Raw genomic sequence first — 11527 nt, forward strand, 5'->3', positions numbered from 1 at the left:
AGTGCACAGCTATATGGAGTTTGAAGAAGCCAAATTGTGGAACATTCATCTTCACTCTTATTTTCCAACATGTTCCTCAATCCTTCACTGCTGTCTATAGCTCTTAATGAGACACACTTTCCAAATCATTTAAAATAACTTTATTTCTTAAATATTATTAATAACAATCAATATGCATTATAGTTAAAACAGTTAATCGTTGAAATTGTAATAAAACCTATTCCTCCTCCTCACCCTTCCTGTCCAGAGAGGAAGAGTCGACCCCCACCTCTTCATAATCCTTCTCGAGTGAGGCCATGTCTTCCCGTGCATCCTGGAACTCCCCTTCCTCCAGACCCTCCCCCACGTACCAGTGGACAAAGGCTCGCTTGGCATACATCTTGTCGAATTTGAGGTTCAGGCGGGTCCAGGCCAAGGAAATGGCAGTGGTGTTGCTCAGCATACAGAGGGCCCTCTGTACCTTCGCCAGGTCACCGCCTGGTACCACTGTCGGGGGCTGGTAGTTGATGCCAACCTGTTGGGAAGAAGCAAAACTGTTACCTTGGAGTTGCTTCAGAAGCAGGTTCAGCATTGAATCCACAAAACACTCAATACCCTGCTAGATGTGCATTTATCAACATGTTTGAGTCTTTCCATCACAACATGGAAAACTGTTCATTGCCAGGCCGTCTTCCCTCAGATTTAAAATACAATATTCTAATGGGATCCCTGTGTTACTGTCAGCAAGCAAGAACTACACGGAGGCTCTGAGAATCAGGAGGTCATTGTTTGGTTTCCGGGCAGGTTCTGTCCTGGATCTTTCCGAGCTGCAGTCAATGTCTGAACTGCAGAGAATTTTTCCACAGTTCCTCTGGGAATGATCTGCTCAGGCTAAAGGGTCTGCACCAATGCTGTCCCTGGAAGGGAGATGCATTTTGAGCTCAATGTAGTGACTATTGTACACAGCCATGATCAGATTGTTGCAATGCTGTTCCCCCAGGGCCCGGTTGATTCAACCCAAAACCCACACTTACCTTGAACCCAGTTGGGCACCAGTCAACAAATGCGATCGAGCGCTTGGTCTTGATGGTGGCAATGGCAGCGTTAACGTCCTTGGGCACCACATCTCCTCGGTACAGCATGCAGCACGCCATGTACTTGCCCTGGCGGGGGTCACACTTCACCATCTGGTTGGCTGGTTCAAAGCAGGCGTTGGTGATCTCAGCCACTGAGAGTTGCTCATGGTAAGCCTTCTCAGCAGAAATAAGAGGGGCGAAGGTTGCCAAAGGGAAGTGAATGCGGGGATAGGGGACCAGGTTGGTCTGGAACTCTGTCAGGTCCACATTGAGGGCACCGTCAAACCGGAGTGACGCCGTGATGGACGACACCACCTGTGCAATGAGACGGTTGAGGTTGGTGTAGGTTGGTCGCTCAATGTCAAGGTTTCGTCGACAAACATCATAAATGGCTTCGTTGTCCACCATGAAGGCACAGTCGGAGTGCTCGAGGGTGCAGTGGGTGACCAGCACTGCATTGTACGGCTCGACCACCGCGGTGGAGATCTGGGGGGCAGGGTAGACGGAGAACTCCAGCTTGGCTTTCTTGCCGTAGTCGACGGAGAGTCGCTCCATCAGGAGGGAAGTAAAACCTGAACCGGTGCCACCCCCGAAACTGTGGAAGACAAGGAATCCCTGCAGCCCTGTGCACAGATCAGCCTGTTGGGAGGAAACAGGTAGAATTAAGTGAAAACAAACAGTAAATTGTCCCATCCATGTGCATAAGGAAAACCATCACTTCGACTGGAACAACATCAAGATCCTGGAACAGGTGAAGCAGAGGCAAACACGGGAATTCCTGGAGGCCTGGTTCTCCACTGGGGAAAGCCAACAACAAACATGCAGAGCTAGACCCGTTTCCACGCCATTGTGAAGGAAAACTGGAAGTGAGGCTATTGAGCTCAACTGCATTCGGAGTTTAAATAACTGATGGGAAAATACAACAGCGCTTTGTCGGAGCCTGCACCGATGATGCTACCCAGTAGGGTAATGAAACACCTCCTCCTGGAGCAGTGAGCCAGCCAGCCACAACATGATGATGCTACCCAGTAGGGGAATGAAACGCCTGTGGAGCAGTGAGCCAGCCAGCCACAACATCCACAACCCCAGCTCCCACCGAATTCAACCTAATTACCTCAATTAATGGTGGGATGCAGCTTCAATTTCAACCAACTGTGTCTGTCTCTGGAAAGGTTCAGGGTTTGACACTTTTGTCATGTTGTTCTGTCACTGGTGCATAAATAACGTGCGTACCACACAAATGTCAGACATTAACCATCTTCAGCTAGAGGGAATCGAACCATCTCCCCTTGGCATTCAATGGCTGAATCCCCACTATCAACATCCTAGGGGTTACCATTGACCAGAAACCATAACTGAACCAATCATATCAATACTGCTTCTGAAAGAACGGATCAGAGCATAGGTATCCCTCAAGGAGTCACTCCCCTCCTGACTATCAGAAGCCTGTCCATCGACCAATATCCACAACCCGAGTGACTAATCTACTCTAAAAACTAACATCAATGTTTGGGACAGACAGGCAGCACAGGCTTGAGAATGCGGCCTTTCAGGGTTGGGAATGAAGCAGGGAGTGCTGGAGATTTCTTCAGTTGGAACCTAAATGTAGGGGGATCTATGAGAACCTACCACCTTCCGGACGCGATCCAAGACCAGATCCACAATCTCTTTGCCGACGGAGCAGTGGCCCCGGGCGTAGTTGTTCGCTGCGTCCTCCTTGCCACTGATGAGCTGCTCAGGGTGAAAGAGCTGTCGGTAGGTGCCGGTGCGGATCTCATCTGGGGATGGGGAACAGAGATGTTACAACAGGAACACTGTGAGAATTCAGGCCATATTTCAGTGAGAACTCTGAGGGAGACAGCCTTCCCCAATCCGTCCTCTTACCGATCACAGTGGGTTCCAGATCGATGAAGACCGCCCGGGGAACGTGTTTGCCTGCCCCAGTCTCACTGAAGAAGGTGTTGAATGAGTCGTCCCCTCCTCCGATGGTCTTGTCGCTGGGCATCTGTCCATCCGGCTGGATGCCATGCTCCAGGCAGTAGAGCTCCCAGCAGGCATTGCCGATCTGCACACCGGCCTGGCCAACGTGGATTGAAAGACACTCTCGCTAGAAATGCAAGGGCAGGTTAATATTTCCATTGAATGGAGAGTCATTAATTTCCACATTGAAATTTGGAATGGATGAAGCAGGGCTGGGAATGGGCAGCAACGCGTCCGGGCACTATTAAATGAGGATCCCCAGTTTGGCAATTCATCCTGCGTTCCATCCTAATCTTGTCTCCGCGCAGTTTGCACCAGATCCCGGGAAATCCCCATCTCCGTGACGCCTTTCTGTGATTTTTCCATTCCATCTGGGGCCTGGAGTCGCACCTTCCCTCCCCGGAACTGCAGCCTACACTCTCCCTGTGTATCCTCATTTCCAGGTCTGATCCCTGATCCCACCTGCATTTACCTTTTTCCAGCATCGCATTTGTCCGCCTGTAAGAAGTGACTCTCAATGTGGACTTTGTCCTGTGGCACTGCGTGATCCTTCACGCACCCTCGGGGGATTCCCTGTCTCCCAGTGGATCGCTGGCTCGCTCTCACTTAATTCTGACTCCTCCCCGGGGGATCCCCCACTCTGTTTCTGCAGATCGCAACCCCCGTTTGCATCCCCCCCCCCCCCCCCCCCATCCCTCAGGGAGCATTGGTTGCCCGGGATCCACCCGACATTCTCATGGTAGGGTGCGCGCTCACCATGATCCCCTGCGATCCTGGCAGCTCCCGGAATTCTGCTGCGTCTCACCGCGCCCCGCGCTATTTATACCGAATCTTCCGAAGTCAACTCGAGCTCTGATTGGTCAGTGAGCACAAAGGGATCCGGTTGCCTGGGGAGACGTCAACATGGAAAGGAAGGTCGCCTCGCGGCGGTGGGTGTCCATCGGAGACATCAGCAATGGGACACAGCAGGCCGGGCAGCATCAGAGGGGCAGGGAAGCTGCAGACTCGGCCTGGGACCCTCCTTCAGAAACGCTCCCGATCCGAAACTTCCGCTTTCCTGCCTCTCTGATGCTGCCCGGCCTGCTGCTCTGTTTCTCCAGCTCCACACCCTGCATCGGCAGTTTTCACTGCCACTGCAGCGAAGTTGGGTCATTTTAACGTCCCCTCGGCCTGCCCTGCCCCTTAAATATCCCGAAACCCTTCATCACCAGATTTGCAGAGTGTGGTCACTCACTTTCTACTTCCACATTGACTCTTATGCATTCGCTTGATTCTTTCCTTTTAACATTTCTCCTCCTGTTTACACTTTCAAAATCAGACTAGGAACGGTTCGTCTGCAGATTTATTTCCGATTTCGATTTAATTTCAGCCAAATTGAAAAGCGTCCTGCTTTCTCTCCTCAGTTAGGATTGCAACACGGTCGAAAGGCCGCCCCTCATTCATTCTTCGAAACAAAATATGGCTGGAATTTCTTCGTCGCATGCCCGTTCAAATTCCCAATGACGGTTTTTTTTTATTGGTTACTCATTTGAATGGAGGAAGGAAAGAATCAAAGGACAGTGACTTTGGTTATAAGACCCTCATCACATAAAGAGTGGCCAGAGGAGAGTTGTCTGAATATAGAGCTCGTGTAATACAAGAACTGTCGGGCAAAAGTTGTAATGCCTGCATTCAGAAGCTGATTGCACATTATTAGGATCTGTTGCAAATCAGGTACTTTAGCAACGGTAGATTCATGAAAAATATTAGAAATCGCACTACATCACATTACAGTCCAATAGGTTTATTTGAAAACATAAGCTTTCGGAGCGTGGCCCCTTCATCGGGTGAAGTGAGAGGAAAAACGCACAGAACACAGAATTTATAAGTAAAGACTCAAAGGGTCACGCAACTGATCAAGATTTATGAAACAAACCTAACATGGTTTTAGATCGCATCAGCTGAAGATCCAGGAGCCTGAGTTAATGCAATGTGAAGCTAGAGGAAATACAGTAAGTCAGGCAATATCAGAGGGGCAGGAGAGTCAACTTTTAGGGCCTCGTTCCTTAATCAGGAAGCCGATGTGCTGAGGAATGGCAAATGCAACTCGATACAGTGCTGCAATTTGGAAAGTCGCACCAAAGTAGGAATTCTACTGGAAATGGTCAGGCCCTGAGGAGAGATGTGGAACGGGGCGACTAGGAATGCGAGTTTGCGCTTCGTTGCACGTGGCATCACAGCGAGACAGTGCGGTTAAAACGGCATTAGGCATGCTGGCCTCCATCAGACGAGGCATTGGCTGTGCGAGTTGAGACGTTATTATACAGTTGTAGAAGTCGTTGGTGAGACCACGCTTCGAGAATTGTCTACAATTTTGGTCACCCTGATGAAGGAAAGGCATCGTAAAACCCGAAAGTATGCAATGAAGATTTCCGAGGAATTTGCCAAGACTACTGGGCCTGAGTTACAGGGAGACGTTGGCTAGTATAGGACTTTAATGCTCGGAACAATGGAGATTGAGGGGCATAGATAGAGCGAACACATACAGTATTTCCCCCAGGAATGAGGAATTGAAAACTAGAGGGCATAGGTTAAAGGTGGGAGGGGACAGCTTTACGAAGAAACTAAGGGGCACCTTCCTCATGCAGACAGTGGTGTGTATATGGAATGAGCTGCCAGAGAATGCGGTTGTGGGAGGTACAACAGCAACATTTTAAGAACATTTGGATAGGGACATCGATGGGAAAAGTTTTAAAGGAAATAGACACCATGGGGCATTTGAAACTAGCTGAGTGGGCACCTTGGTCAGTATGGACCAGATTGTGCCAAAGGATTTGTTCCTATTCGGTTTTTTTGTATAACACTGCGACACACACACACACACACACACACCCTCTCTCAGCAACACCCACACATACACACGCTCGTGACTCTCCGGGGTGAATCTGTGCATTCTATTTTGTTCAAAAAGCACGCAAATTATCAACAGTCAGTCAACGTGGCATTTCATAAATCCCTACTTTAGAAATAAATCCAGGCTGACTCTTAACCAAATCAGCCACAGAATCTAAACAAGGCCTCACACCTAGCATGCATTGTCTGACAGAAAATTCTGCCTCTTCTTTAAGCTATTAGAACCTTCAGTCCTCTTAGGGCCCTGACTTGAAAGAAATTCGGGTATTTAGATATACGTATGAAACAATTAAAACCGTCCAACTGATTAATGTTTTAACAGCATCTTAGGTTTGCTTAGTGAATCCGCATGGGTTATGTGACCTGTTGCTCTTTTATTTATAAATTCTGAGCCTGGCGCTGGCTCTCTCACTAACACCTGAAGAGGGAGCGAGGCTCCGAAAGCTCGTGTTTTCAAATGAGCTTGTAGCCATGCGATTTCTGACCGGGTCCACTCCAGTCCGACACCGGCCACCTCCACATCGTGAAATGAAGTGAGCGGAGTTTGATGGGGGCTAATCCTCCATTCTCAGTTTGCTTGGTGTGTTGTTGAGCCAACAGACTGCTCCGTCAGGGTGATGCTGGGGCTCTGCTGTAGCAGGACATCCAACTAGCAATGGGCAAAGTGACACGTGACAAGCCCTGGCGCGAAACCCATTCAGTCAATGAGACAGTAACAACGTGGGCAGCAAAGCGGCTGAGGATCAGGAGCAGGAGGATCCCAGTGGATGACCGTTTTCCAGACTGCATAGACCCTTATAGCGCAGTTCTCAAGCGGTTCCTGGAACGGTTACTGCTGCTGCATGGAGGCTGGCGCATGGAACACAGTTTTACAACGTGCAGAGGACGCACAGCCTGGAATAACGACGAAACGTGAGCTGGTTAATGTTGAATCACACAACACCAGAGACCAGCGTTTGGAACGTGTCGGAGAGTGTCAGATGGAAATTAATGCAGAATAGTGTGAGGTCACACACTCACGGTTTCATGGGGTTGGACGGCTCGGAAACACACTCCTGTTCAACTCGTCCGTGCCACCGAGATATCCTCAATTGAACTAGTCCCGGCATGTGGCCCATTTCCCTCTAAAACTGTTCCAAACATGTACAGACCCAGATGCATTTTAGATGTTGAAATTGTACCAGACTCCATCATTTCCTCTGGAAGTACATTCCAGACACACACCATCCTCTGCATGCACAAATAACCACTTATGTCCCTACTAAAGCTTTCACCTCTCGCTTTATGCCCAGGCCCTCTCGTTTTGGGCTTCCCTAACCTGGAGAATACACCTCGTCTACTCACACTATCCACACCCCTCATGATTCTATAAGCGTCTATAACGTTACCCCTCAGCCTGCAACTCTCCAGGGAAACTAGCCCTTGCCTGTCAGCCTCCCCCTATCGCTCAAACACCCCAAATCGGACAACGTCTTTGTAAATAATTCGTGAGGGTTTTCAAGTTTCCCAGCATCATTCCTGTAACAGGGAAGACCTGGATTCAACACAATATTCCAACAGTGGCCTGATCAATGTCCTGTACAGCTGCAAATGATATCCCAGCTCCTGGCCTCAATGCACTGACCAATAAAGGGAAACATTCCAGACACTTTGGTCACCACCCTGACTTCCTGTGACATCACTTTGGGGGAGTTATCAATCTGCAACTCGAGGTCTTTGTTCAACAACACTCTGAGACCCTGCCATTTATTGTACAAGTCCTACCTTGATTTGGCTTCACAAAAGCAGCACTTCACATTTTCATAAATGAAACTCCATCTGCTCCCCTCGACCCATTGGGCTTCCTGACTGTGGTCCCATTGTACTCTCAGATCGTCCTCTTCAGTGCCTTCTACTTCATTGGCTTTGATGTCATCTGCAAATATACTAACCATTGCTCCTGTATTCACATCCAAATCATTTACATAAATGCCAAAAGCAGTGAACCTCGCACTGATCCTTGCAGTTCCATCTGCGCACCAATCTCTGCGCGAAAAAGTTGCCCTCTCACCTTCAACACACGCCCTGTAGCTTTGAACTCCCCCACCCCAAGGAAATGACCTTGTCTATTTTCCCTACCTATACACGCCATGATTTAAGAACCTCTAGAAGGTCACTGCTCAGCCTTCAACGTTCCAGGGAAAATAGCCCCAGACAATTCAAACTGGTCCTGTAGCTCCAAACCTCCAAACCTGGCAACATCCTCCCAAATCTATTCTGAACCCTTTTGAGTCTCACAACATCCTTTCTACAGCAGATTTGCACGCAGTGTTCCAAAAGTGGCCTCATCAATGTCCTGTACAGCCGCAACGTGACCCTCCCAACTCCTGTACGCAATGCACTGACAAATAAAGCCAGGCATAACAAGCGCCCTGTCGACCTGCAACTCTACTTGCAACGGAGTATGAACGTGCTCTCCAAGATCGCTTTGTTCAGCAACACTCTCCAGGACCTTCCCATGATGTGTACAAATCCTGCCCTGCTTTGCCTTTCCAAAATGCATCACCTCACATTTATGTAAATTAAACGCCATCTATCTCTCCTCGGACAATTGCTCCATCTGGTCAAGATCCCGTTGTGCTGTCAGCTAAACTTTTCGCTGTCAACGGCACCTTCAATTTTGCAGCAATTAGTCATTCAGCTTATATGATCCTTCGTGTTGTGAACAGACACTTCGTATACAATAGTAGAAGCAAGATCGAGGCATGTTAATCCCTGTGCCGGAGAGGTGGCTCATTGGAAGACACGGATTTTAATGATCGCCGAACAAAGCAACAAGCACATGGAGGATTTATTTTATTTTTAACCCAGCTCGTTGTTCGTACAAAGAATGTGTTGTCTGACAGATAGGTCCATCGAGATCTATTCGTCACTTTCAACAGAGAATTAGTTCGCTTTCTGAGAAGGAATAAACTGCAGGAAGTGTGAGGTAGAGGGCAGACGTTTGAGAGGGGGATGTGAGAGCAGACTTTTTTTTAATCATTCCGGGCTTGGTTGGAATCTGGAACTCACTGCCTGTGAGGTTGTTAGATGCAGCAACCCAAGTACTATTGAAAAAGTACTTGGAAACGCAGCTCTGCTTCCCAGCTGCAAAGTTCTGGTTCAAATGCTGGGAAACGGAATTTGATTTTCTTTTTAGTCATCGTGGACTGAATGACCTGAAACAGGGTGTTCATCACAGATCTCTATGGCCCCACGACTCAGCACCAGAATATAAAAATCAATACATATTTCACAGATTTTAGAGATTGTGCCTAGTTTTATGATGGTTATTCCCGGAATTCTGTGTTTTGATTAATAATATTAACAGCATTGGCTGAGTTAGGTTTAGTTTGAATGATCTGTTTTTGTTTGAATGTTTCGAAATGAAGCAAATTGACTTTCCGAAACTGGATGACACTTCAGGCTCATGATTATATCGCTGGTAATGTCGACGCGCCTTTGACCAACAGATTTGCTGCCATCAATGAGCGAGGGGCAAGAAAATGAATCAGCTCACCCCCTACTAATTTTAACCCAAAGAGATCCCAAACCCAGTTGAAACGAATTTTTATTCTGAAAATCCTGTCACTGAACACCAACTGAGACAACTACATCCATTAAACGCCGTGCAACTTAATCACCGTTCAGCACCATATCTGCAGCGGCCCTTGTGGGACAGTGTACCATGTCTTCCCTCCTGTTAATTACATCTCCAATTTGGCTCTCACTGTGTCGCCCCAAGTGGGCAGAATGGCCTGCCGCTCCCTTCTCCACATTCCTGCTTTTTGACAAGATTTGTGACGTTGACAAATTTAGTCCAAAAAATCGAGAAAGGAAGCTGCAGCTCACCAAGATCAGGTCTCGCTTTCTACATCGAACACTTTGAACCCGACTCAGCGCCGGCATTCCGTTCCTTTACCGGGACAGAGAGAGGATCCTCTTCGTCAGTGAGGAAAGATCCAACGCACTCATTAAATCACAGAGTTCTGCTGTTTGCTACAAGAAAATACTTCATTCCATCTCCATACTGAGAACAGCCGTCCCTTCGAGCAGCCGGTAACTCTTAATCATCTGATAACAGATATTTCTTGCGCACAACTTAATTGTCACATGATGATCCGTACTTTTAATATAGTGGGCCACGTCCGTTTCCTTAAAAATGTGAGATTAGTTTAAAACGCGTTTCCTTTTCTCGTCACTGAAGTTTGCAACATCGAGGATAGCACGCCTCTCACTTCTTGCTGGTAGAGAATTGTCAGTAGTTTCGGATGTGAAAGCATTTGTGAAATGCTTCTTACAATTGGAGTGATAAGAGTACTAGAGAATGGAAGCAGGTCCTTCGGCCCTAACTGGCCCACACTGACCAGGTGCCCACTCAGCTCGTTCCAAATCTTTCTATAACCCATTCATTTACTTATCCAAACGTTACTGCAATAGTCTCAACCATTTTCTCTGGCATCCCATTCCATATGCACACCACTCCCTGCGGAAAACAGTTGCGCCTCAGGCCCGTCTTAAATGTTTCCCCTCTCATCTTAAACCTCTAGTTTCCAATTCCCCATCCATTGGAAAAAGTCGAGATGTATTCAACCTATCTGTGCCCCTCACGGTGTTGTGCACCTCAATAAGTCACCCTCATTCTCTTACATTCCAAAGAATAAAGTCCGAACCTAACCAACCTTTCCTGATAACTGAGCGATTTCTGATCTCGTCCAGCCCCGTCCAACACTCGCTCCTCCACATCATCGTTTGAGTAGAGGAAGGAAACGTGCAGAAGTCTGATTGGGTGGGTCATAATTTCCCCCATCCTCCCTGTGGGCGCCAGAGATCAATTGGATACATTACCGGCTTGTTCAATGCAAGGGAGTTGAGGGACAGTAGCTTCTGACCAGTAATTGTATTTCCGGGATCGGGAAGTTTCCCGAGGAAAATTTGCAAAAGCCTCAGAGATCAGCAGCGTTCATCGGCACACGTAATGTGGATTTGGCTTCAGTTATTCCCGAGCAGGCATAAGAATGGCCAGTGTCGTGCGGTGGTGCTGGTATGAAATGGAATCAGAAATGCACAGGGTGTTTGGACAAAGCGCCATGCACCAAGCTTCCGAACGAAGGTTCACCGAGGTACTCGGGAAGGTGACACGCCAGAGAACAGAGATTTGAAATGAGCTTCAAAAGGTCACCAGGGGATATACAAAACATGTCTTGAACCCAGCGACAGCCTCGGATGTGGAATGTGCTGTCAGAGAGAAGGGTCGGAACAGATTTTATTTTGGCTTTCAGTCAAGAAATGGGTCACCGTCTCAAGACTGAGAAAACAAAAAGCCCCCATGTTGAGATGAAGGGCAAGGCAAAGTGTAGAAGGCTCAGGGGGGACGTGAGAAAGAACCTTGTCTCCCCGAGGCGGGAAGTATTTGGAACTGGCTGCCTGTGAGAGGTGGAGGTAACGACTCTCATACCGTTGAAGAAATACTGAAGCACGCACTTGAGATACCGAGAACTGCAAGGCAACACGACAAGTGCAGAAAAGGGGTCAGATATTAGGTGGCTGCCTTTTGACTGGCGTAGGAGCATTGGGCTGAA

The 11527-nt window shown here is 48.1% G+C and overlaps 1 protein-coding gene across 1 annotated transcript; it reads right to left on the reverse strand.

Moving 5' to 3' along the window:
• Positions 1-217: 217 nt before the first annotated feature.
• On the reverse strand, positions 218-3813 carry LOC125450019 (tubulin alpha-1B chain-like). The gene is made up of 5 exons (XM_048525951.2): positions 3792-3813; positions 2940-3162; positions 2685-2833; positions 1014-1694; positions 218-514 (listed from the first exon to the last, which is right to left on the reverse strand). Exons 1-5 carry the CDS (start codon positions 3792-3794, stop codon positions 218-220), a joined length of 1353 nt encoding a protein of 450 aa, XP_048381908.1. The 5' UTR covers positions 3795-3813.
• Between the last annotated feature and the right edge of the window lie 7714 nt (positions 3814-11527).

This window comes from Stegostoma tigrinum, chromosome 49 (assembly GCF_030684315.1).
Source record: "Stegostoma tigrinum isolate sSteTig4 chromosome 49, sSteTig4.hap1, whole genome shotgun sequence".
NCBI lineage: Eukaryota > Metazoa > Chordata > Chondrichthyes > Orectolobiformes > Stegostomatidae > Stegostoma > Stegostoma tigrinum.

Bases quoted from the DNA above. Each gene is read 5' to 3' on its own strand.
- LOC125450019 (XM_048525951.2), bottom strand. The intron at 2,834-2,939 runs GTAAGAGGACGG...CCCCATCCCCAG, and splicing joins TCTGGAACCCACTGTGATCG to ATGAGATCCGCACCGGCACC. The intron at 1,695-2,684 runs GTAGGTTCTCAT...TCCTCCCAACAG, and splicing joins TGGATCGCGTCCGGAAGGTG to GCTGATCTGTGCACAGGGCT.